The sequence below is a fragment of the Trifolium pratense genome, linkage group LG2, assembly GCF_020283565.1.
Source record: "Trifolium pratense cultivar HEN17-A07 linkage group LG2, ARS_RC_1.1, whole genome shotgun sequence".
Lineage (NCBI taxonomy): Eukaryota > Viridiplantae > Streptophyta > Magnoliopsida > Fabales > Fabaceae > Trifolium > Trifolium pratense.
The window spans coordinates 29,957,417-29,981,272 of NC_060060.1; the positions used below are offsets into that span (position 1 = coordinate 29,957,417).

General features: G+C 31.3%; 3 protein-coding genes across 4 annotated transcripts; 2 read left to right on the forward strand and 1 right to left on the reverse strand.

Moving 5' to 3' along the window:
- Positions 1–2,390: 2,390 nt before the first annotated feature.
- On the forward strand, positions 2,391–8,377 carry LOC123908783 (kinesin-like protein KIN-14D). 2 transcript variants are annotated; one of them, XM_045959512.1, is made up of 16 exons: positions 2,391–2,719; positions 2,936–3,178; positions 3,260–3,404; positions 4,014–4,123; positions 4,226–4,345; positions 4,486–4,689; positions 5,047–5,331; positions 5,416–5,562; positions 5,663–5,798; positions 5,912–6,021; positions 6,597–6,758; positions 6,853–7,040; positions 7,333–7,414; positions 7,499–7,603; positions 7,683–7,787; positions 7,924–8,377. In XM_045959512.1, exons 1-16 carry the CDS (start codon positions 2,675–2,677, stop codon positions 8,101–8,103), a joined length of 2,367 nt encoding a protein of 788 aa, XP_045815468.1. In that variant the 5' UTR covers positions 2,391–2,674; the 3' UTR covers positions 8,104–8,377. The 2 variants fall into 2 exon arrangements, with proteins under 2 accessions (XP_045815468.1, XP_045815469.1); XM_045959513.1 differs by having other exon boundaries at positions 2,504–2,719; positions 2,942–3,178.
- Positions 8,378–9,829: 1,452 nt separating this feature from the next.
- Positions 9,830–11,899, forward strand: LOC123908324 (thioredoxin-like protein CXXS1). The gene is made up of 3 exons (XM_045958940.1): positions 9,830–10,074; positions 10,298–10,420; positions 11,478–11,899. The coding sequence occupies exons 1-3, from the start codon at positions 9,976–9,978 to the stop codon at positions 11,628–11,630; spliced, it is 375 nt and encodes a 124-aa protein (XP_045814896.1). The 5' UTR covers positions 9,830–9,975; the 3' UTR covers positions 11,631–11,899.
- A 239-nt stretch (positions 11,900–12,138) lies between these two features.
- On the reverse strand, positions 12,139–15,293 carry LOC123908323 (sulfite exporter TauE/SafE family protein 2-like). The gene is made up of 4 exons (XM_045958939.1): positions 14,072–15,293; positions 13,049–13,183; positions 12,808–12,954; positions 12,139–12,523 (listed from the first exon to the last, which is right to left on the reverse strand). The coding sequence occupies exons 1-4, from the start codon at positions 15,005–15,007 to the stop codon at positions 12,215–12,217; spliced, it is 1,527 nt and encodes a 508-aa protein (XP_045814895.1). The 5' UTR covers positions 15,008–15,293; the 3' UTR covers positions 12,139–12,214.
- Positions 15,294–23,856: the final 8,563 nt, after the last annotated feature.

Below are 23,856 nucleotides of genomic sequence, written 5' to 3' on the forward strand. Positions count from 1 at the left end.
AAATCAAACAGAAGAAAAAAAAAAGGAGAAACACACAGAGAAGAAAAACGCAAAGAAGAAAAGGGCAAAAATTAGGGTTCCTGAATCAAAGTTGCGATTAAAGACCAGAGTAAATCGCACAAACTCAAGAAGCAATCTCAACCGTTGATTCCTACACGAAACCGTACGCGAAAAACAGATTCAATTGCAGTCGTTGATTCCTACACGAAATTACGAAAACGAAATTGAGATAAACAAAAACAAACCGTACGAAGAACTCCCGAAGAAGAACTCTGCGATTTCAAGAAGATGAACAAGTTTTTCTTCTTTGCGTGTTTTTTTTTTCTATAATATTTGATAATTTTTTTTATATCTAATATATTTTTAAATCTAATATATTAATTTTTTTTGTAAGTATATTAACTATTAAGTTTCTATTTCTATTTTTCTATTTTTAAATGAAAATGACATGTTAATTCCACGTCGTCAAAAATCCTAGTCAGCATCTGCCAAATCATCAATTACTTGACATGTCAGCCAAAAATTCACCTTAAGGACCTTTTTAAAAATTTTGGTATTTTACAGGGACTAAAATCAAACTTTTTATTTTGCAAGGACTAGAATCAAAACAAATCGTAATTGCAGAGACTTTTTTCATATTTAAGCCTATTGATTATTTACTCATACAATTCATGATAGAATGTATCCACACAATGTAATTTTTTTTTCAAAAAAAAATCAAAATATCGTTACAAGTACAATAGCGTCTTAATAATTTCCCAGTTTGATGAAATGTATTAGCTCGTAGAAATAATAGTTAGGTCACTGCAGTCTGCAGCACTCGTCCAAGAGGCAACAACAACACAAAGCAGCTAGGCTGCATGTATTAAGAAAAAGAAAAAATAAACACACAATTAGTAAACAAAATAAAATAAACATAGTAACAAAAAATGAATACAGAATTAATTTATATATATATTCATACTAGTGTAAAACATTTTTACACGTGCATCTAATTAAATCACATTATAATGTCACTTTTATATATCTTAATATCACTTATATATATTTTTTATGGTTTACAATAAGCTGAGAATCAAACTCAAAACCTATAACATACTACTCAAACCCCTTCATCACTGGACCAATATCTCTTTAAATATTTATGAATATCGTGATTTAAATAGATGTATGTATAAAAAAAATTACACTACCGATGCATAATTAATTTCAATGAATATCTGCTTGAATAAATAATTAGGAAAATCAAGACATTCTTTACTTGCAATAATTCATATTTTCATTTTCATTTCAACTAATAAACATAAAAAAAAAAATCCATTTTATATTTCTCGCTATTCTCTTTTATAAGAAAACAATTCCCTCCAAGTGTGACCATATCATAACTAAAATCTAACAAAAAATTATTCCTCTTGATAATAGAACTCGAGTTCTTCCAAATTAATTTTTTTTTTCTTTTACAATTTTTGAAAACAAACGTAACATTGAGTCAATATTTTGTTTCTGAAAATGCATTCTTTCGAGTTGCCTTCCATATATCTTTAACACAATTTTTCATCAAACATGACTCTTATTTCTTTTTCTTTGTTTGGTTACGAGTGGTTAAAATATGATCAGAGCAATTAACACTAAAAATTTAAATTGTGTTATAATTTAGTGTCCAACAATAAAACGAGTTAATACCAAATATATTAAAAGAAGTAAAGTGGAAACATCTTAACTTGCTAATCAAAATCATCAGCAAATACTCTCGTCAATCGACCAATACCTTGCATGTACAAAGATTGTACAAAATATTATTAGCAAGAATACTAACTATTTTAAACCCAAAACAACAAAACCCACAAAATAATGAATAATAGAAACTTACATAATTTATGTCGAATTCAATATAAAATATTTCATACTTAAGTTTCATTCAATTTACGCATCATATGGATTCATTTCTAAACACATGAAGAATCAAATGAAATAAATGGAACAAAATATAAGTCATATGATAGGTGAGAGGTCACATATTTATAGATTGGTGAATGTGTGTAAAATGATAAATAAAGAGCATATGAGAAAACAAGTCGACATAACTTAATAAATAACATATAATATAAGTATATAAATGTTTTCTACAAATGAGACATATGAAAAATATATAAATAAAAATGGTGTAAGCGAAAATAATGTGGTATGATAGAGTAACGCAATTTGATGTAAGTGGCGCTAAATAAAATATTATCATTAAGTGGATTAAGGTTAACTCTAATGAAAAAGATGTTTATTCTTAATGATATTATGACATGATAAAATGAGATAATTAGATCCGAGTGCTGATATAATTAAATGAGAGATTGTTATTAGCTTATGAGATAAGATTATAATGGATATCCCTAATCAATCAAGGTGTGTGGGTCACTAATTCCTAATGTCAAACAAGACCGTTAAAGTTCAAAATCTCAATTTGGAAAAAAAACCAGGGCCCAACTTTCGAACCGGTTAAACCGGTCTAGTATAAAGTTAGAACCGAATAAGAGATAAGAGAAAGAAAGAGGAGCGCATTAATTTTGAAAAAAACGCTCTCATTTCAAATTTCATTTCTCAAACGTTCTTCTTTTTCCAAAATCCAAACACGACACAAATCTCAAACCCTAACATCGTTCCCATTTCTACAAAGCCTCAGATGAATTCCCGGAACCAGAATCGGCCACCGCGAAGTCCATCCAACGTAAGCCCCTTCTCTATTACTCTCTTACTTTTCGATTTTTCAGATTGTACTTTACTAGGTTTCAATTTGACTATATTAGAATTAGTCTTGTGTAATTAGTGCGATTAGTGTGTTAATTAGAACTAGTTTTGTGTAATTACTGCGATTAGTGTGTTAAATTTGTTTCATTCTTAGTAATTAGTGCGATTAGTGTGTTAAATTTGTTTCATTCTTTAGATGCAGAGAAAAATTGGTGAAGAAATTCCTTCAGATAAGCGTAGAAGGATTGGTGGTGAGAGAATGGTTGCACCGGGTAGAGCTAGGACTCCATTTGGTGCTATAAAAAACAGATCAGAAGCTAATGATGGTGGCACCAGTGCTGCCGAGGGATCTGAACCCAGCATTGTTGATTTCACTAAAGAGGAAGTAGAAGCTTTGTTGAATGAGAGGATGAAGAAGGAGACTCGCTTAGATACTAAGGTATCTCTCTCATTTTTATGGATTACTGAGTTTTATTGTTTAAGGTTATTTGGGTTTGATTTTTTGTATTTTGTTTTGTAGAAAAAAATGGAGCAGATGGGGGAACTTATTAAGAGACTTAAAAACTGTGTTAGATGGTTTAAGAGAGTTGAAGAAGGGTATGTTCAAGAAAAGGAAAAGCTTCAGACAGATCTAGATTCTTTAGATAAGAAATGCGTTGATATTGGTGAGCCTTCTTCTTCTCTTTGGACTTTTTAGTTTGTTTTACTATGTGCACTATTGAAAACACCTTGCTAAGCATGTTTTTAGATGTGTGTCTTGTTTCCTTTACTACTTTTGTAATGATTTATTTATTTGTGTTTTGATCATAGTGTTTTATTATGGTTTCTTCTAGTATTGTGTCTCTTATTGTGCTGAGCAAGCTGCATGTTGAGCTATTTGGCATTGTTGTACGACATTTGCAAGTATCAGTCAGGAATATAGTATAAGTAGACTACTCATGATAGGAAAGTATGAAGTATATCGAGTGATTTGCTTGATTTTATACAGTTGATAATGCTTCAGTATATGACAAATGAAGGGAATGCTTGTTTTTATTATTCAAAGCTATGCTTACAATGGTTGAATAATACTAATTGGGACTCAAATATAATCTAGGAATGGGTTTTTTCCATAATCTGAAAGAAATTGTTCTTTCTATTCAAAGTACTTACTTAATAGTTTTATCATTCTGCGTTATGCCATCATCTAAACTTGAGGATAACTGTTAGTCTTTCGTTTTAGCTAAAAACATGTTTTCAACATTTCATTATTATCTACATTTGTTTTTTCTCAGAGAATGAGATGAAAATTAAGATAGCAGAATTGAATGAGGCTATATCGAATATGAGAATGACGATTTCCTCTTTAGAAGAGAAGATTGCAAAGGAAGAATCAGATAAATTGGTAGGTTGTTAGCCACAATGTTATGATTGGATATTCCAACTGATGTTTTATTTTGCCTTATAAGTTATAACCTCATTTCTTTTTTCTTTTTTTGACTACTAGGAAGCTGTTGAATGTTATAGAAAAGAAAAAGAAGCCAGAAATGAAGCTGAGCAGATGAACGTTTCGCTTACAACTGAACTCGAGAAAGTTTCCAATGCAAAATTAGCTGCTGAGCAGAAGGTAATGCTACATTATTACAGTTACTGTTTAAATTTGCAAGTACACAAGTCCCGTAGGATCTTGCTTTTTGATATTAGCAGGCAGCAGATTGACCCGCTTATCTTTCCCCCCCCTCCATTTGAAACTGTTGATTTTTGTAGGCCATTGCAAATGAGGACCTGTACAATAGATCACAAGAGTATAATGTCAGTTTGCAGCAGTACAATAGTCGCCTTCAGTCAAATCTTGACACAGCTAATCAACAGAATAACCAACTGCAAACAGCGAAATCAACTATTGTTGATACCCTTAGCAATGTAAGAGTCCACAATAAGGCATTGCAAGAGCAGTTGGCATCTCTTAAAGTAAGCTATTTAAGTTTGGTTAATGCCATCAAGTCATCATTTATGATGTGTATTGTCAATAGATAGATGGTTTTAGTTCTTAATGATTCCTATTGATACTCAAAATGATTTAAATTGTGTGAAGTTCCTGTTGCGAACAAGTTGGAAATTTTTCCTTCGTAGAGTGATTCCTCGGAAATGAATTTGAAAATGAGTAGATTGAATAATAATATGGACTCGAATGAAGAGTAGTGAAATGAAAATATTATGAACTTGAAAACCTTGTGTGTTTTGCTGATTTTAATATTGGCTTTGAATTGTCGCTTGACGTATCTGAACAATATTTCTGTTGTATCCCTTGTTTTTATATTATTTCAGGCTTCACAAGATGAGGCTACAAAGGCGAAAGACATGTTAGCTATTGAACTCAAATGCCTCCGAGATGAGCTAAAGCAAATTAGAGACGACCGTGATCGCCAACTAGGACAAGTACAATCTTTAACTGGAGAAGTAGCTAAATATAAAGAATATACTGGGAAATCAAGTGAACAATTGGGTACATTGACGGCTAAAACAAGTGCTCTTGAGGAGGTATGCACTTCACAAAGACAACAAATAGATATGTTGCAGCAACAGTTGAATGCTGAAAAGGAGAAGTTAAAGGTACTTAGTTGGACTGATGTTTATATATATGTGTGTGGATTTTGATTAAAAATAGGGCGGATTTTGATCTTTTTTTTTGGTTAGATGGCTGATTTATTGCATTCAGAAACAAGAACGGTGTTTGCAGATCAGAAAAGAATTATAGATCAATTAAGAGAGAGACTGGAAGAAAAAGAACAACAACTAAATGAAGGAGAGTCATTACGGAAGAAACTGCACAACACCATTCTAGTAAGTTGTTTTTGCTGAAAAATTATTATTACTTCTTATCAACTGTTTGGTATAATAATAGTTCAATTCTATATAATCATTTATGTATATATGTATATAGGAATTAAAAGGAAATATCCGTGTATTCGCCCGTGTCCGACCTTTGCTATCTGATGATGGTCCTGCCGCAGATATGGTTGTTTCGTTCCCTTCATCAACAGAAGCTCTTGGCCGGGGTGTCGAATTAGCACAGAGTGGTATATACACAAGCTTCTTTCCTCTCTCCTCTGTTGCCCACTATGTTGAATATGATTCATGAACTGTATGTGCCTCTTCGACTATAAGAATTTCATCACTTAAAAATATGCAGGGCAGAAGTATTCTTTTACATTTGACAAAGTATTTGACCACAAGGCTTCACAGGAGCATGTTTTCACAGAGATTTCTCAGCTGGTACAAAGTGCCCTTGATGGGTACAAGGTGATTTCTACTGTCTATTCTTTTGATTCACTATATAAATACAGAATCTTTTGCTGTTATCATTCTCTGTTGTTTGCTGGTAGATTCCGATAATTCTTTAAAAAAAAAAGGGTCAAACTGCTTAAAAATTGAAATTGAGCTTGTATTTGCTCTCTAAAACTAAAATACAAAGTCTGGCACAGTATTTTGTTCACATGGACTTTTTTCTGGCTATGTGTGAGTATACCTTGTGCTTGATACCTTGGTGTTTCTGTTGCTAAAGAAATAAGTCCTAAGAATTTGTCTGTTTCTTAAAAAAACATTGTATTTTTTCCTTCGTGAAGCAGTGCTTGATACCTTGGTGTTTGTGTTGCTAATGAAATAAGTTCTAAGAATTTGGCTGTTTCTTAAAAATAACATAGTATTGTTTCCTTCACGAAGCAGCAGTGCTACAATGGAATAGATTATGCTATTTTGGTACAATCCTTCTAGGGCTTTTTCTTTTATATTTTCTCATATTTTTTTGTGTTTAGGCTTTTACTAGATGAACTTATGTCTTAGCTGGCTGACAAATGTTTCATGGTTTATTGTGGCAGGTTTGCATTTTTGCTTATGGACAAACAGGTTCTGGAAAAACCTATACAATGATTGGCAGGCCTGGTTCACCTGAGCTGAAAGGAATGATCCCTCGTTCACTTGAACAGATATTCCTGGTTAGTCAGGCCCTGAAAGATCAAGGGTGGAAGTACACAATGCAGGTGAATATACTATTACTTTCTCATTATTTTCATTTGCATTAGATACAAATAATATCAGTGGAGACTTTACAATTTGTGTAACATTTATTTATAGGCCTCGGTACTTGAAATATACAACGAGACCATAAGGGATCTGCTATCACCGACAGAAAATCCTGGAAAGAAGTACAATATTGTACATGATGCTAATGGAAAAAACACATATGTTCCAGAGCTAACTATTGTAGATGTTTGCGGCGCAGATGAGATTTCCACCCTCCTACAAAAGGCTGCACAAAGCAGGTAAAGTAAAAACTAAAATCTTCTTTCTGTTTGAATTTTTGATGACCAATATTATTCATTTTCAACTAATAATTTATTGAAGCCGTCAAGTTTCCTGATATTGTAAAGTTTTTTCATAATAAATTTGTGTTTTTGATACAGTTTGAAAATTTATGTCGCATTTACTTTGTGATTTCTTTTTTGATTTTCATTTTCTAAAATATGCGTTCATTTTAAGATACAATACACAATGTTATTGTGTTCTTTCTGGTCTTTGTTTTTAAATGACAGTGCCTGATACACATATTTCCAGGTCAGTAGGCAGAACACAGATGAATGAACAATCCTCGCGAAGTCACTTTGTATTTACTCTGCGTATAAGCGGCATAAATGAGGTACTGCTCTTTGACTTTGATTTAATGGTGTAATCTCTGTTCTTTTGTCAATTGTGTCGTGTTTTACCTTTATCTTGTTTGTAGAACACCGAGCAACAGGTTCAAGGTGTTCTAAACCTGATTGATCTTGCCGGAAGTGAAAGGCTGTCGAAAAGTGGAGCAACTGGGGACCGTCTGAATGAAACTAAGGTATCTTTGACTTTCATTGTTATGCTTTGAGTTATATGCTGATAACTATTGTTATGACATTTGTTTATATGTCTGTCAGGCAATAAACAAAAGCTTGTCATGTTTGAGTGATGTGATTTTTGCCTTGGCAAAGAAAGAGGATCATGTCCCCTTTAGGAATTCAAAATTGACGACCCTTCTCCAGGTATGCAAAGCTTGAATATTTGCAAAGCTTGATTGAATATTTGCATTATATCTTAAAACTTTAACATCACGTGAGTGAAGAGAACTTGAGAATTCTTAAAACATGCTTTAACTTTCTGTTTTTTTTCCTTTGACAGCCATGCCTTGGCGGAGACTCAAAGACTTTGATGTTTGTAAATATTTCTCCCGACCCATCTTCATCAGGAGAGTCACTCTGCTCTCTACGCTTTGCCGCAAGAGTAAATAGCTGCGAGATTGGTATTCCACGGCGCCAGACATCTGCAAAGTTATCTGATTCTCGTTTGAGCTACGGCTAAGAAAAAAGGTCTGCCGGCCAGTGGCACTGCTCAGTCCATAACTAAAATAACCTCCAATTTGTACCCATTTTACAGGCAGGGATATAAGAAGTGTTGTTTTCTAATCTTTGGTAAATGTAATTGTGTTAACCTTTAGATAATTGAGCTTGTAGAGAGGCTTGGCTATAGCCTCAGTGGTGGTGATATTGATTGCCTTGTATCGTTTACCTGTGATATGACAAAATTGTGTTAACAACATGCTTTGGGTCAATATAGAATGTTGTTGATTTAATAACCAAACAAGCGTTCCACTGTCATATAGTCTTTTTTATTCATAGCAATCAAACAAACTGGGTCTAAAACTTAAATTAGATTATAATTTTTTAAATGGTTGGTTAACTTTTTTATGTTGGTGGTGAGGATTGAACCCATAACACAATCCTTATATCCCAGCTTATTGACTCTTGCGGCAAAGCGTAGAGAGCAGAGTGACTCTCCTGTTGATCAATACTATGCAATATATTATTATTAACTCAGTGAAACTAATATATATATTATCAACTTAATGAGAACTAAAGAAAAAAAGGAAATGAATAATATACATCTGCTATATTTTCGATTGCTTTTGCCATTTCTACACAAATATACTTTTTTGAATAAACAAGACCAACAAGTATCTATTTCTTTCCTATTTTCGATTGCATTTGCCATTTCTACAAACCATACATCTAATCTAATAATAATAATAATAATATTAGGGGTAAGACGAACACGTTAATGACTTATTTCAGGGGTGATTTTATTCGAACAAATCAAAAAGTAAAACCATAAATCGAACAAATCCAAACTGAAAACCGTATAATTTTTCTTCTAAACCACACGGTTTGGTATGGTTTGCAGTTTTTATTTTAGAAAACCAAACCAAATCAAACCGTAATGCTTAACTTAACTCTATCCACTAGTAACAATCAACATAAAAAAGAAAAAATATATTACCTAGTCCAACTCAAATTGAGTCCATAAAATAGTAGGCCGTCAAAACATATCATTTTACGTGATCGGAACTATACTGTTAGTATTAAAAATAAGTTCTTATGTATATGCAATTTCTGTATATGCATATTATATCATATAAACAATAAAATAAATTAAAATTTCTTATGTTTATTATTGTCATATTTTTTATTTCGCAATAAACCGCACAAAACGAATCAATCCTAACCACATTAGTTCGGTTTGCTTTGGATGACTTTTTAAAAATCAATCAAACCAAACTGCATGCATTTTTATCTCGTGATTAAGATTACTTTTATGCTCAAAACCGAACAAAACCGCAATCCGATCACCCTAACTTATATACATTTTTTTTCTTCTTTCTATGCCATCAATTTTCGCGGTATACATGTTATAAGCCAATTCTTTTAATTTTATGTTTGTAATAATATTTTAATTAATAAATAGGTAATTTAAGTTTCTACAATGCAACTAAAATAGGTAATAAGCCAAAAAAAAAGAGCCAATTTTGATTTAATTCTTTTGAGTCAAAAAAAGAATAGGTAATAAGCCAATTCTTTTAATTCTTTTGTTATTTAATTTATATTTAAAAATTTATCTAAGTTTGTACAAAATAATGCAACTAAAAATAGTAGTTAATTTTGATTGAAATTTAATTGTGAAAAACAACAGAATTATTAAGAGTAAATTTGTCAAACAAAATCAATTATTTGGTACACAGTCTTTAGTTTGAACTTATCCATTGGGAAAAACTTATTTAGTAATAATATCCATTATTTGTTTAAGACTGTCTTCAGCTGCAGATACTAAGAAAAATCTTTTTTGTTTTTTGGTTTTTCTCTCTCTCAGATATTTCAATTCATCAAGTGTAAGTTGAAAATGGATACCATAGATCAAAACAAGCCCAAGGTGGTGGTGATTGATTCTTTGCAATCATGGGAATTCTATGTAAACCAAGCTTCTACTCAGAATTCACCTGTAAGTCAATCATATCATGTTAAAGTTTGGATTTTTATGATGCTTGATATTTTAATTCTTCACAAAGAGTATGAAAATGAGTATTTTTAATTTTGGGGTTATCTAGTTTTGATTCAAATTAGTTTGTTTGTTTGTTTTGTTGTTGTTCTTGTTTTAGGATAGAATTGTGGATTGATTTGTATATACTTACAGCTTTTGTTGTATTTTGTTGAATGGATCTTAGATTGTTGTTCACTTTACTGCTTCATGGTGCATGCCATCAGTGGCTATGATTCCATATTTTGAAGAATTTGCATCAGATTATCCAGATTTTCTGTTTCTCTCTGTTGATGTTGATGAAGTCAAGGTAATGTTTTTTTTATGCCTGGCCTTGGTGTCCCTTTATGTCCTTCAAAGTCATATAATTATTGACATATAATGTTTACTATGTGAGGATTAACCACATTGAATATTTGAAATTGTTTGTTTTGATGTGAAATAGTTGCTAACTTGATATTGTATAGATCTTTTGGACAGTAACACGATATCTTTACGATGGTTAGGGTTTTCATTTTTTGAGAGAAAGGGCTTGTATGGCAAAGGCAATTGGAACTTGAACTTAGAGACAAGTTCATCTTGTTTGAAATATGTAATAGACTTGTCTTTGCGGCACCACTGAAGTTGGGTTGGAATCGAACCATCCATCTAACCAATAAGTCTCTTATCCGAAAGGAAAGATAGTAATTATAATTTTATCTCTACTATTCGGTGACATTTGAAAATTCACCAAACAAAAAAGAGATCATGCTTGAGCAACAAGCCGACAAGCAGTATAGGTGGATGCTAACTTGAATGACAGTTGCAGTTGCAGAAGAGTCAGGCAATTGACCATGGATTTTGTACTTAACTGATAAAATATATTTGAATCCATCAAATGATTTGAACTGTCCTAATGCTAAGAAACAGATTTCTGGTGAAACATTGTAGATAGAGCTTTATCCTTTTATAGGACTGTCTTGCCAAATGTTCACTGAATACTGTTACTCTGTAACATGTAATCTTTTAATGTTTATCTAGTTCTATGCGGATAACTAATATGGTTCAATAATTTATTTTGTTATTAAGCACTATACAATCTTGAAATGATTTTCTGAGTGGATTTAGCATTAGTAGTCTAGATCTTACATTTTAGATTCACACGCATGAGATCAACGAATATATAATTCTACTGATACTGTCATCTTAAATCTATTTTTCTGATATGCATACTTGACTAATTTGATGGTATGCATTGCTTGTGTATGTTCATTCTTGAGGAATGGAAACCGAAAAGTTTGTTTTTTTGGCTGCGATTTTTAATCTAATGGTTAGATATTTTTGACTGATTGAAATCGAATGCATTGGAATGTTTTGGGCGGTTTCAGGAGGTGGCAACCAAGAATGATATAAAGGCAATGCCAACATTTTTGTTGCTAAAGGATGGTGCTCCATTGGAGAAGATAGTTGGTGCTAATCCAGAAGAGATTAAGAAAAGGATAGATGGGTTCGTTCAGTCCACTCGCGCATCAATTGCCTAGTACAAACATCTGTATGATATTTTCCTCTCTTTGCAAATTGTAAGAAGTGTGTTTGTGGTCCTCAACTATAGAATCTTGATCAAATATTTTTCATTTGTGATGTTTTATGTCAATTCTTCAAGTGTAATTTTCAAGTTCCATTAGCTCAATGCTTAAGTTAATGGTTACTACTCTCAACAGTTTTTATGTCAGCAAAAAATTGTACATTTTTTAGTTAACAATGTTGTGGATTTATATTACTCTATTGTAAGTCATGTTTATTGGCCACAGTTTCCCACAGTAATCAATCTTAGCCATTAGATTCAGATCGGACGGTCCACAACTGTAACTGCGTGCGTGACGCAGTTACAGCAAGAAATCCATTTCCGAATATGCCTCTTATTAATACCACAAATTTGTTTTGGGGGATGAAAAGTCCGAGCTGGATACATCTATACTCAAAAGAGTCTCTTAGTAACTTTCATTCACAAAATGGACACGTTAAATGTACTATAAACTTTTCTCGATATATGTGAAAATAACGAAAATACTTATAAAAAAGAGGAAGGTATACAAACAAAAACTTATCTAACATAACTGTTTTATTAACAGGGTAGTTTAAACCCCATGTATTTCCCTGATTTATAGTCTTCCCAAATCTTTATGGCCCCAAAGCTAGTCATTAGAACAATACTTAAAGACATAACTATGCTAACTGAGAATACTATTATAGAGGGTCTTCCATACTTCCTAATCACTTTCTGCACAACTGATAACCCAAGAAGTGATGCAAAAAAACACATTATACCCAAGATAAGGGCAGTCTCAACATGTTCCATTCCCAACAATAGATATTGCAATGCTGACATTGTAGAAGAGAAGAAAACCATGAAAGAACATGTTGCTGCTGTTACCTATAAAATAAGAAAATTTGATTGTTTTGTTAAATATCAGTTTACTTGCTGCATTAATTAACAATGAGATGGTAGATTGCAGTAATGCATAATGTGGACGACATTTTTTAGAATCTGTTTGGATTGACTTATTTGAGCTTATCTACTGGTATAAACACTTGTGAAACTGTTTGAGAGAGTTTATGAAAGCGCCAAAACGGCTTGTGACATGTCCATAAACTGACCTAAAATTTATAACATTGCAAAAACAAGGCCTAAAAATTATAACATTGGAGCTTAATTACCTCAGGAGCTATTCCAATCTGAAGAAGAAGTGGACTTATCAGCATTCCACCTCCAATTCCAAAAACACCACCCAACATTCCTGCTAGTAGTGCCATCATTGGAAAAACAAGCTTATTTGATGGACAATTTCTATTCTGACACTGTACCTGCATATCATTGCAATGGAAGTTAGCTGCAAATAGATTGAAAGAGGTTATAAGTAACAAAAAAGCTATCTTTCTATCTATGTTGTTTATGAACCTCTGGTATAAGAGTTGAATCTTGAAGACTTTCTTTTCTAAATACCATCCAAGCAGTGAAAACCACAGCTAGTGGTACTTGAACTGATGAGATAATCCAGTATCCTACACCACATGGTTCCATTGGAATGATTCTCTGCAGAGTTTTAACAGTTGCATTAGAGGATTGTTCATCAAATGTATGCATATACGGAAATACGATATATAAGAATCAGAATTAGAAGACCAGGGTGAGAGTTGTATAGCTCAACTGGTTTGAACTAAGGGTTAAATAAAAGGAGTTGAAGAAGTTAAAGACCACACATCAAATCACAGAGACCATGAATTACCTTGAAAGAATAAAGTACAAGATCAAGCTGTACTATGGAATATATTAGCACAAACTATAGAGATGAAGTACAAGATCAACACTATGCAATATATTAGTCATAATTACTTATGACCCCATGCTTTACAAAGGGAAAGTTTGAGATTGGACCCTACATGCCAAAGGTATTTACCAATAGTAGCCCAACAATTACTCAACAACACATTATTAAAATTTGATCAAAAAAACACATTATTAAAATTTGAAGTAAAACAATGTTTTGTACAAGTAAATAAGTCTTGCACCATGCACAAATTTGTTTTAATCATTGGATCAATATCTCTCGTCACATTTTATTTGATCCAATGATGAGATTTATTGATCCAGTAGTGAAAACAAATTTAGGCATGATGCAAAATTTATCTCACTTATGCACCATAGACTTAGCCGTAAAACAATAATAGTCTAAGTTTTACAAATATAGTATCATGTTAGTATTTGTTCAATTTCAATCCTAGTATGCCATCATAATGACTAGTATATATATATATATATATATATATATATATATATATATATATATATATATATATCAGAGTGACATTTAGTAGCACAAATCCTATTTTTCTTGCTCATGTTGCATAAAACATTTAATTAATAACAAATAGTATTAGTGTTTGGACCATGAAGATTGAAGAAGAAAGAAAGAAACTTCACCTGTCCATATCCATTGCCACGAAGAAGATAGATGGAAAAGAAAGAAAACCAAACCAAAAGTAACACTCCCAATTTCAACCAAGGAATACACAACTTGTTATTATTGTCTTTAGGGGCCATAATAAGATTCTCTTCAAAAGTTTTTGACACATCATTTTCCATTATTCTCACCAACCCTTTATTAGTACTTTCATTTTCTAGCAACCCTTTTTCAATTTCCTCAACACCATTATTATTTTTCCTTATCTCTTCTGATTCAATGTTCCAAAACATAACTCCACTTTTACAAGTTTTTGAGGTAGACCAAGCAAGAAAAACAGCAAACATTAATGTTATCAACCATTCTGGAAAAACAAGGTTACAAATAACACCAACACTTACTCCTAATAACATACATGGTTCAGATGAAAGTGCTATATCATAATCAATCAATGACTTGCCACCAAATTTAGGACTAGTTGAAAACATATAACATATAACATTTGCAACTGATCCTCCTGTGACCATAAAAGCTGAAATAGTTGAAGATACTTTCAAGTCTAATCCAGCTACAATAGTTAATATAGGTATAAAAATTCCACCACCACCTATTCCACCAGCACTGGATATTGATGATGCTATGAAGCAGAGAATTCCAGCTACCACTAAAGGGACTGAAATTTGTAACTGTGACTCATTGAATCTTTGTGTTACATTTTTCAAGTGAGAAATTTTGTCTACAATATGGTTAATATTGAGCATAGTTGAAAAGGGTTGTGTTTGTTTTGCATTTGAAATTGAAGGAATGAAAGCAAAGAAGGTGAAAACTAAAAATATAATAATAGTTTTAGTTCTCATGATTATGCTTTTGAGAGTGTTTAAGTTTAAGCAAATTATGAAGGTTAGGTGTATATATGGTGATTGGCAATATAGTATAGTGGCTTTATATAGGGACATAGATGAAAGTGGTAACAGTACAAGTTGATGGCTCAAAACAAAATGAATTGCAATTCATTTTTGTTGTTTTGCATACCAAGGCTTTCGCCACGAGTTTAATCTAGTTTGTAGGTTAGCTCTGGCATCAAGTGGTTCCAACTCCCCGATTGCAGTTGTGAGGATCGAACCATGATCCTCTCTATCAAATTCAGCGCCAATCACCACTAAACTATTGATATTTGTTTTGCATACTATGTGATATGTTTAGTGTCTTGACACTTTTTGAATTAATTATGAAGCAAAAAATAGAAAATAATGTGTGCTTTTTTATTTTGTTATTTGAAAAGTTGTTGATATATATAATAGTAAAATAAAAAGGGTGGATATATATGATTCAAAATTTGGTAACATGAAGCAAAATAAAAAGATGAAGAATACAAAGGAACCAACATGTTATGTCACATACTTACTTACTCACATGTCACTGATGTCAGTATAAAACAGTGGCAATGCGACAAAATTACATGTCTCAAAGAAAAAACACTACCGCGCCGTTGATTTAATCTGGAATTCTATAGACACTGCTAAATTTCCCTCCCATATTGTTTATTTTTTTGACACATAACTAAGACTATGAAACTTGGTATAGTTTGGTTTGGTTAACGAGGGTATCTAATCGACTAATTCGAGGACATTAATTTAAGAATCTATTAGTGGGGGGCCAATGGAATCGGATTTTTGTTATGTATAGATTGGCCTAATATAGAAGAAAGCAACATCGAAAGAAGATTTTGAAAGGAACACATTCTAATTAATGTCTCAAGCTATATTAAGTTTTTTTTTATTTTTTTTTATTTTAAGTCTAACCATGCAATTTACATGCATTAAGTTGTTAATAGAAGTGAAGAATTGTAGATTCAAACTTGTGTTCCGGCATATCATTGCATATTGGTACTTGTGGTATATCATGACGTGCTTCATTATTTTCTTGTTTTTAGTGTACTTACATACAATCTTAATTAAATTATTCTTATTTTATATAATTTGAAATAATGCAGCACGTCAAATTATCATGACGTGCTTCATTATTATTCTTATTTAATTAAAAATTATTTCAAATTATATAAAACTAGTCCCACACCCGTGCGATGCACGGGTGTTATGCAGTATTTTATATTATAATAATGTTGAATTAACTTCTTTCAATCACATGCGCAATAACATCTAAAACAATTAAAATAGACACATATTATTTAGATTAAAATATCAATCAATATATGAGATTTAAATTAAAACGAAAGCTAATAATCATTACCAACTATTTTTTCTTCTTCAGTTGAATTCAAAATATCTTGGAATGACATAAAATCAAAATGGTTCAATGGAATGTGTGTAGCACCGATCTTGGTAAATGTAGTAGTGTGCGATGCACGGACATTATGCGTTTTATAATGAAGCGTCAAAAAATTATTTGTATAAATAGTAAATTAATAATTGAAACAATAGATGTTATCAAAATAATATTAGCAATAAAACTTAATTAAAAATATTAACAATATGAATTATATTTGTAATTGCATTTCAAACAATTTATTTGTAGTGTTTCGTAAATATCATGCATAGTCCCACTACATAAATATCACAAATTAGACAATAAGAATGCTAAGAAAAAAATAAATATTGAATATTAAAAGGGAAATAAATGAAGAAATAAGGACGAGAAAGAGGGTTGGGTAGAAGGGTTATACAATGACTATGATAAAGTGCTAAAATAGAATATTCTTGCAAAATCAACAATATAGTTTCACTCGTTAAATACAAAGAAAAAGAAAGATACAATAAAATCATAAAATTTCATAAACATATCATTCTTCTACAACACTAATAACCCTTCCAAATAGAAATTTCACATGCCCATATATGTATGAGGAGGGATATAAGACATATATATTATAAAATAACTAATTCACAAAATCGTTTTTATTATAGTGAGAGTGTCAATCAACATGTTTGACACTAAAAAAATATTAAATGAGGTGAATACTTATTATCTAACTCTTGATTTATCCACAAAAAGAAATGATCTAAAGGCTATGATTGATTGATACAATTAGGGTTAGGATTAGTGGTAGGAGAACTATATAGGATTTATATATATAGATAAGAATAATTATCAATAGATTCGTGAAGAAGCATGCATAGATATGTGTGTTGACCATGTATTGGATCCTGAAAGAGTTAAACTTAAACTAGCTAGTGGGTATGCGAAAAGGCACTTACACTTAAGGGACAATTGGACTAATGACAATGTTATATAGTGCCAATATGACTCACAATGCATGACTAATTTTTCACGAGAGAAAAGGTACTCACATGTTTTATTTAATAGAAGTGTTAGGTCACAAAAAGACAAACCTATCTAAACACACTTTTTTACTATCACTAACAAGACTCTTTAATCGGTTTATTTTTTCATTAACAAGTTATAACTTTTATTAAAAGTGTATAATATTTTTGAAAAATAACCCAATAATAAAAGTTACATAAAAGTCAGAAAAAAAATTATATACTATATAGTAATTCCTAATGTTTCATTTCATGTAACTCTCACATAATTGGTTATGCAAAAGCTCGTTTTTTTTTTTTTTTTTTTAATTCTAAAATTTTGCTTAAATCCTTTCTAACCTTAATTCATAAAGAAAAAGTATCAGAAGTTTGACCATTTGAGGTATATTTGGTGAAGTTGGTTTACTTGAAACTTATAAGTGGCCAGAGCGTAGTTGGAAAATCAGGTAAAGAGATGAGTATTTTGGTCAAAGTTTGGAAGTTTTGGGCTCCTCTAAAGATTATGGTCTTTCCACGGCAACTCCAAGATAGGATTTCAGCTCGGGATAATCCTTTATATATGCGTGGGGTATTAATTAGCTGATCCCGGGGTACCATTTGTGTGTTTTGTGGGGTTTTTGGAGAGTGTTCAGTCACTTGTTTGTTACGTGTGTAGTCTTCCTTTGTGTGGTATAATATCTCTAGGTGGTTAGGTATGGAGGTTGTGATGCTGAGGGATTTGCTTGGTCATTGCGATGCTTTTTTGGGTTTGGGGGTTGGTAAGAGAGTTCGTTATCGTTTGACTTTAGTTTGACATGCTATTGTGTGTGGTCCATGTGGTTATCTCGCAATGATTTTATCTTCTTTGATCAGTAGTCCACTTTTGCTGAGCAAGTGGTGGATAGGATTAAACTATACTCTTGAAAATGATTCCGTGGTCACACCTGCTCTCTTTAGGTATATTACTTATAGTCCAAAATATTTATACTACTACATCTTGATTTTTTTTTGTCTATATATATGTTTGTCATTAAAAATATTTATACACATGGTAAAAAGTTATTAATTATATCATAAATTTTTAATGATTCAAAAAAAAAAATTCATAAATTTTTAAAAGAACTAAAATTTTAGAATAAAAAAGGAGGATACCTTTGGTTTACCAAAAAAAAAAATTGAAAAAAAAATTAAAACAATCGAAGGTTAAAATTAAAGTAGTTACTTCAGATTGCGGACTTGGGTTAAAAAAATATAATTTGAACCGATGATAAAATCATGGGGGTGGCCATAACATAAAAACTAAAACAACATAAAAAACAATTAAAACCATCAGAGAACACAAAAAATAATGGAATTTAAAATGTTAAGGATAAACCAAGACATATTGCTTTCATTATTTTTAAAATTATTACTATTCTAACTAATATTTCATATTCTCTCTATTCTCACAATTGTTCATTTTAAAAATATTTTATCCTTCTTATTAACAAATTTAAAAAACCTAAATTTTTTCGACAAGAAAAAAAAACCTAAATTTTTAAAAATAGAAAAAATGTTTTAATTTACATATGAAGTCTTATCCCATTTTAAAGGGATAAAGCAAGGGAAGATGCTCTAAATATAATTATTGTTATTATTGATAAGGTCTTTTGAAAGGTCGAGGTCATCTCAATCCTAAAGTGGCAATTAAAAACATTTATTTATGTGATATTTTTTTTAGTGTAATCTTTAGCATTCCAACTAGTCCTGCCTCTTGCTTGGAATGCATATGGGTGCAGAAAGCTACTCAATCATTTTTAATAAAAAAGCTACTTCACAATTTGATGCTTTTATATATTTCATTAATTTGTACATATGTATAACGTATTCAAGATAAGATATATAGGAGATTTTCAATGTCTCCTACAAGGGAAGAAAAATATATGGATAAGATATCAATTAAAATGTCTTGTAGATTAAAGACATGGAGACCGAATCCTCTCCGATGCACTGCTTACTATAGAGAATGTTCAGTGTATATCCTAATTCCTAACCATTTAATTGTCTTTTAAACTATATAATTTTACTTTATGGTTAAAAAAAGACATCTTAATGCAGAAATAAATTTGATACAAAGATTGAAATGATTAAGTTATTGAGTTTGTGAATGAGTTCTATATGTAATAGTTTCAATTCTAAATTCTTTTTAAAAAATTTGTTGGTTTTAATTTAAAATAACTAGAACTAAAATTGCATGGATGAGTGTGTTTAAATACAGATGGGGCAAGTAAGGGTAATCAAGTAGCAGGTTGTGGTGGTCTCATACGAGGATGTTAGGGTAACTGCTTGGAAGGATTTTCAAAAAATTTAGGATGGTGTAGTGCGTATGAAGCAGAATTATGGGGTGGGGGGGGGGGGGGGGGGGTGGGGGGGGGTGATCGAAAGTTTGAAATTGACTTGGAATCATGGGTTTAAGAAAGTTGAGTTGAGAGTTGACTCCAATGTTGTTCCTTACACTTTGAATAATTGAGGAAAGGAAAGTGTGGTGGGTTGGAGACTAGTCCAACAAATCCGTCGGTTACTTGAGTTAGAGTGAGAGATCAAAGTGTGTCATTTCTACCGTGAAGCGAATAAGTGTGCGGATGCGGTGACTAATCTTGGGTGTCAGCATGAGACTAACTTGATGATTCATGAACAATGTCCAACTCAACTAAGTTCTTTATTGTTAGCTGATGTTATGGGAATAGCGACCCGTAGACTTATTATAATTTAATTCTTTTGGCTCCGACCCTTTTTTATATAAAGAAAATAAAAAATTAAGGACCTTGCGCACATACTGTAAGAATTACAGCTTACCAATAATTTAATCGCTTTCCATGCAAAAGTTACTTGTGCTATTTTTTTTTTTTTACGCAATTATGTTATTTTCTTAAACAATGTTTTCTATAGATCAAAATATACTAGTTTGAAGGGGTGTGCAGAAAAAAAATACCCGACCGAAACCGAAAAAACCGAAAGTGAAAAACCGATTCGGGCGGGTTGAATTGGGTGAACCGGACCACAGTTCAAGAAAAATCAGGTCTGGATGAGTTGAACCGGTCGGGCCCGGTTTTATTTAAACTCCACCCATACAGACCGAACCCGACCGACACATGTAAATATACAGCTATCTGCTATCTTAGTCAATGCCTCAATGCCCCAATGCATTTTTTCTCAAAATTTTGCAGTGCCTTGTCTAATCACAGGACAAAAGAAAGAAAACCAATGTATAGCTATAGTATTATTAGTATGTGTCATTTTTCTTGAGACCCACAAAAGCAAACTAGTTATCATAGCATTGCTACCCACTGACTAGTCTTCACATAATTTAATTGCCGTAACTTTCTAGTAGTCTCAATTTATTAGTAATAAAATTAATTTTAAGTATCAATATCTCTTTCTCTTGTAAGTAAAAAATAAATAAATTTCTTTACATCTTCTACGTGAGTCATATACTTGCAGATAACAAGTCTCTCTCTCACCACAAACAACAAGTCTCTCTCATCATAAGTCATGGAGTAATTTCTTCTACAACACTAGATCTAACATACAGCTACTAACAACATTATTTTTGTGAGAGACTCAAACTCCATTCTTCAATTAACACTAAAAAGCTCAGATCAAAATTTGAAACGATCCATCATTCTTTTTACTCCCATCTATTAAGCAAGAACAAACAACAAACATTCAATCTCAATCATCACTCTATCTTCTTCTCTTCAAATTTTTGATTCACTGTGTTTTTTTTATTTTCTAATTTCGATATTAGTACTCCTCTATCCATGACACTTCTCTTATGTTTTCGATTTTTCTCCTTTTGTTTTGTTTTTGTAAAACTAGTTTTTAATACCCGAATCAACCCATCCGTGTTACCCGTGACCCATGTAACCCGAGACCCGAAAAAACTGATGCAAAGTTCGGTCGAAATTGGGTCAGTATTATGTGTGATCGGTTTCATATGATTGGGCTAAATTGGAACCGAAACCGACCGCACCCGATCCGTGCACAGCCCTTGATATATGTAGTAGCTAGAAACCGAAAAATATAAGTTAACAAAAAAAAGAAGAAACTGAAAAATATAATATATTTGTTTTTTTAATTTTATATGACACTTACTTCTATTATTTTGGGTACAATAAGACACTTATTTCTATTCAATCCTTATACTTAACTGTACTATGCATCCTTTTCAAAAAATTTGTACAATGTATGACTTCATCAGTCAATAATAATATAACAACAACTGACAATGGAAAGTGAATTATACCTATTTTCAATTTCCCACTGAATGAATAAATCTATTTGTCCCTTTCCATTTAAAAATATTTTAGTTTGCTTCATATTGATACGTCGCAAGCTAAACAGATATTTATAGGATTTGTTTAAGTTTTGTTCTATGCTTTTCAAGGTTAGATATTGAAATTTAATTATATAATATAATGAAGCATATCTGTCACTGAAGAAAACAAAGGCAAACTAGATTAGATGTAAGTTTATATTTTCCACTTGGCCTAAAGAGCCACATATAATTTATAAAAAAAATGCAAATGCAAATAGAATTAAATATATCCACATAACATAATATATATATTGTCCCAAATATATGTTAGTGGAAAACCTGTATGTTATTTGCATGAAATGACCGAAATGAGGCGAAGGCTAGCGTGAGAGATCACGTCATATCTCTCACTAGTGGAAACTTGATTTCATGCATTGGATTTGTTGAAAATTAATAAACGGCTGAGATGTTGTGACTGGAGAGAAAAAAATACAAGCTATCATAGCACGTGAATCTGGGAAGAGCAAATAATATTGAATTTAATTTATACGTATCGTCGGTGTAAAGTTATTTTGCATATGCGTCTAATAATATACCGACAAATTATGTATGTTAATTAAAAACACATAATGTGTCACATTCATTAAATGATGTGGCAACGCGTCATTGGATGTATGTGTAAAAAAAAATTACACCGACGATGCACAACAATTAAACTCAATAATATTTAGGCAAATGCTAACTAGTGTCTTCGGATTACTCTTTACTTTAAATAATGCTAAGATTTTTATAGAATTTTTATGGGAATGTGTAAAGTCAACGTATTGAAAATTGTAGTGTTTAATTTTTTAATTTTTTTTAATAGAATGCTTAAAAGGTACCCCGAGATACTCGTTAGCAAGACCCTATTATTTATTGTTATCATTTGGCCCGACTTTTTTTAGGTGTAGAAACTATTTTAACAATAAAGTTAGAATTAATAGCTTTAAAAATTAAATTTGTTCGGTAAATCTTACTTCTTTTTATTTTTTTAAAAAAAGTTAAAAGTTATTTTTTTATTATAACTAGCGGTCAGACAGGGCGGTTCCACGCCTGTCTGTGTATATTATACAGTGAGTTTGTTAATAAAGATTTTTACTACTAAAAAAAATGTAAAATATGTTTTCAGTCCCTACTTTTATAGTGAGTTTTGATTTTCGTCCCTATAAAATAAAATCGCTTGTTTTCACTCCTACAAAAAAAAAAACTTTTGTTTTTAGTCCATAATGAGCAAAATTTTGACATGTTAATGTCAATATTATGACACTTTTATGTTCAATACAATCTATATATCATCTTCTAACCTATATAAGTCCATATTATGTTAAAAAGAATGTCAAAACTTTGCCCATTAAGGACTAAAAACAAAAAAAAAAATTATGTAGGGATTAAAACAAGTGATTTTATTTTTTAGGGACGAGTTATTATTTGGCCTAGCTTTAACAAATTATTGTTTGGCCTAGTTTCTTACTTCTAAGAAAAAATAAGAGAATAAAAAAAACTAGGTCAAACAATATCTTAAACTTTTTTTTACATATAACAAACTTTTTTTTTATATATTATTTTTTCTCTTTGGAATATGGTATAGAAATTGTTTTTCTTTTGCTAACGAGTGTTTTGAGGGCGCTCTTGAAGCATTTCATTTAAATAAATTTTTTTATTCAAAAAATTATACACTACAATTTTCAATATGTCGATTTTATGCATTCTCATAAAAATTCTATAAAATACTTAGCACTATTTAAAATCTTAAAGAGTGACCCGGACACTCGTTAACATTTGCCTAAATAATATGAGTCAGGATCAAATGACACCAACTAATTTGACACTAATTGTGATACCTTTCAATAACGTTTTAACCGATATAAATTTTATAAAATCCACTGTTGGATTGAAAGTTTATATCATATAGATCATTTGTGTAAACTTTCAGACAAATCCAAAATCATTTGATATGTTATTGCGACACATAAAAATTAACGACGTATAAAAAAAGAGGCAAACCGTTAATTTTGTTGTACCTCAATAACATATCAAATGATTTTGGATTTGTCTGAAGTTTTACACAAATGATTTATATGATATAAACTTTCAATTCACCGGTAAATTTTATAAAATTTATATCGGTTAAAACGTTATTAAGAGATGTAATAATTGATGTCAAACTAGTTGGTGTTATTTAACCTGACCCAAATAATATTATTTGCTC

Bases quoted from the DNA above. Each gene is read 5' to 3' on its own strand.
- LOC123908783 (XM_045959512.1), top strand. From the start codon at position 2,675: ATGAATTCCCGGAACCAGAATCGGCCACCGCGAAGTCCATCCAAC. The intron at 3,405-4,013 runs GTGAGCCTTCTT...GTTTTTTCTCAG, and splicing joins TAAGAAATGCGTTGATATTG to AGAATGAGATGAAAATTAAG. The intron at 7,415-7,498 runs GTACTGCTCTTT...TCTTGTTTGTAG, and splicing joins GTATAAGCGGCATAAATGAG to AACACCGAGCAACAGGTTCA.
- LOC123908324 (XM_045958940.1), top strand. From the start codon at position 9,976: ATGGATACCATAGATCAAAACAAGCCCAAGGTGGTGGTGATTGATTCT. The intron at 10,075-10,297 runs GTAAGTCAATCA...AATGGATCTTAG, and splicing joins CTTCTACTCAGAATTCACCT to ATTGTTGTTCACTTTACTGC. The intron at 10,421-11,477 runs GTAATGTTTTTT...GGGCGGTTTCAG, and splicing joins TTGATGTTGATGAAGTCAAG to GAGGTGGCAACCAAGAATGA.
- LOC123908323 (XM_045958939.1), bottom strand. From the start codon at position 15,007: ATGTCCCTATATAAAGCCACTATACTATATTGCCAATCACCATATATA. The intron at 13,184-14,071 runs GTGAAGTTTCTT...AAAACTCTGCAG, and splicing joins GTGGCAATGGATATGGACAG to AGAATCATTCCAATGGAACC. The intron at 12,955-13,048 runs GTTCATAAACAA...AATGATATGCAG, and splicing joins ATTCAACTCTTATACCAGAG to GTACAGTGTCAGAATAGAAA.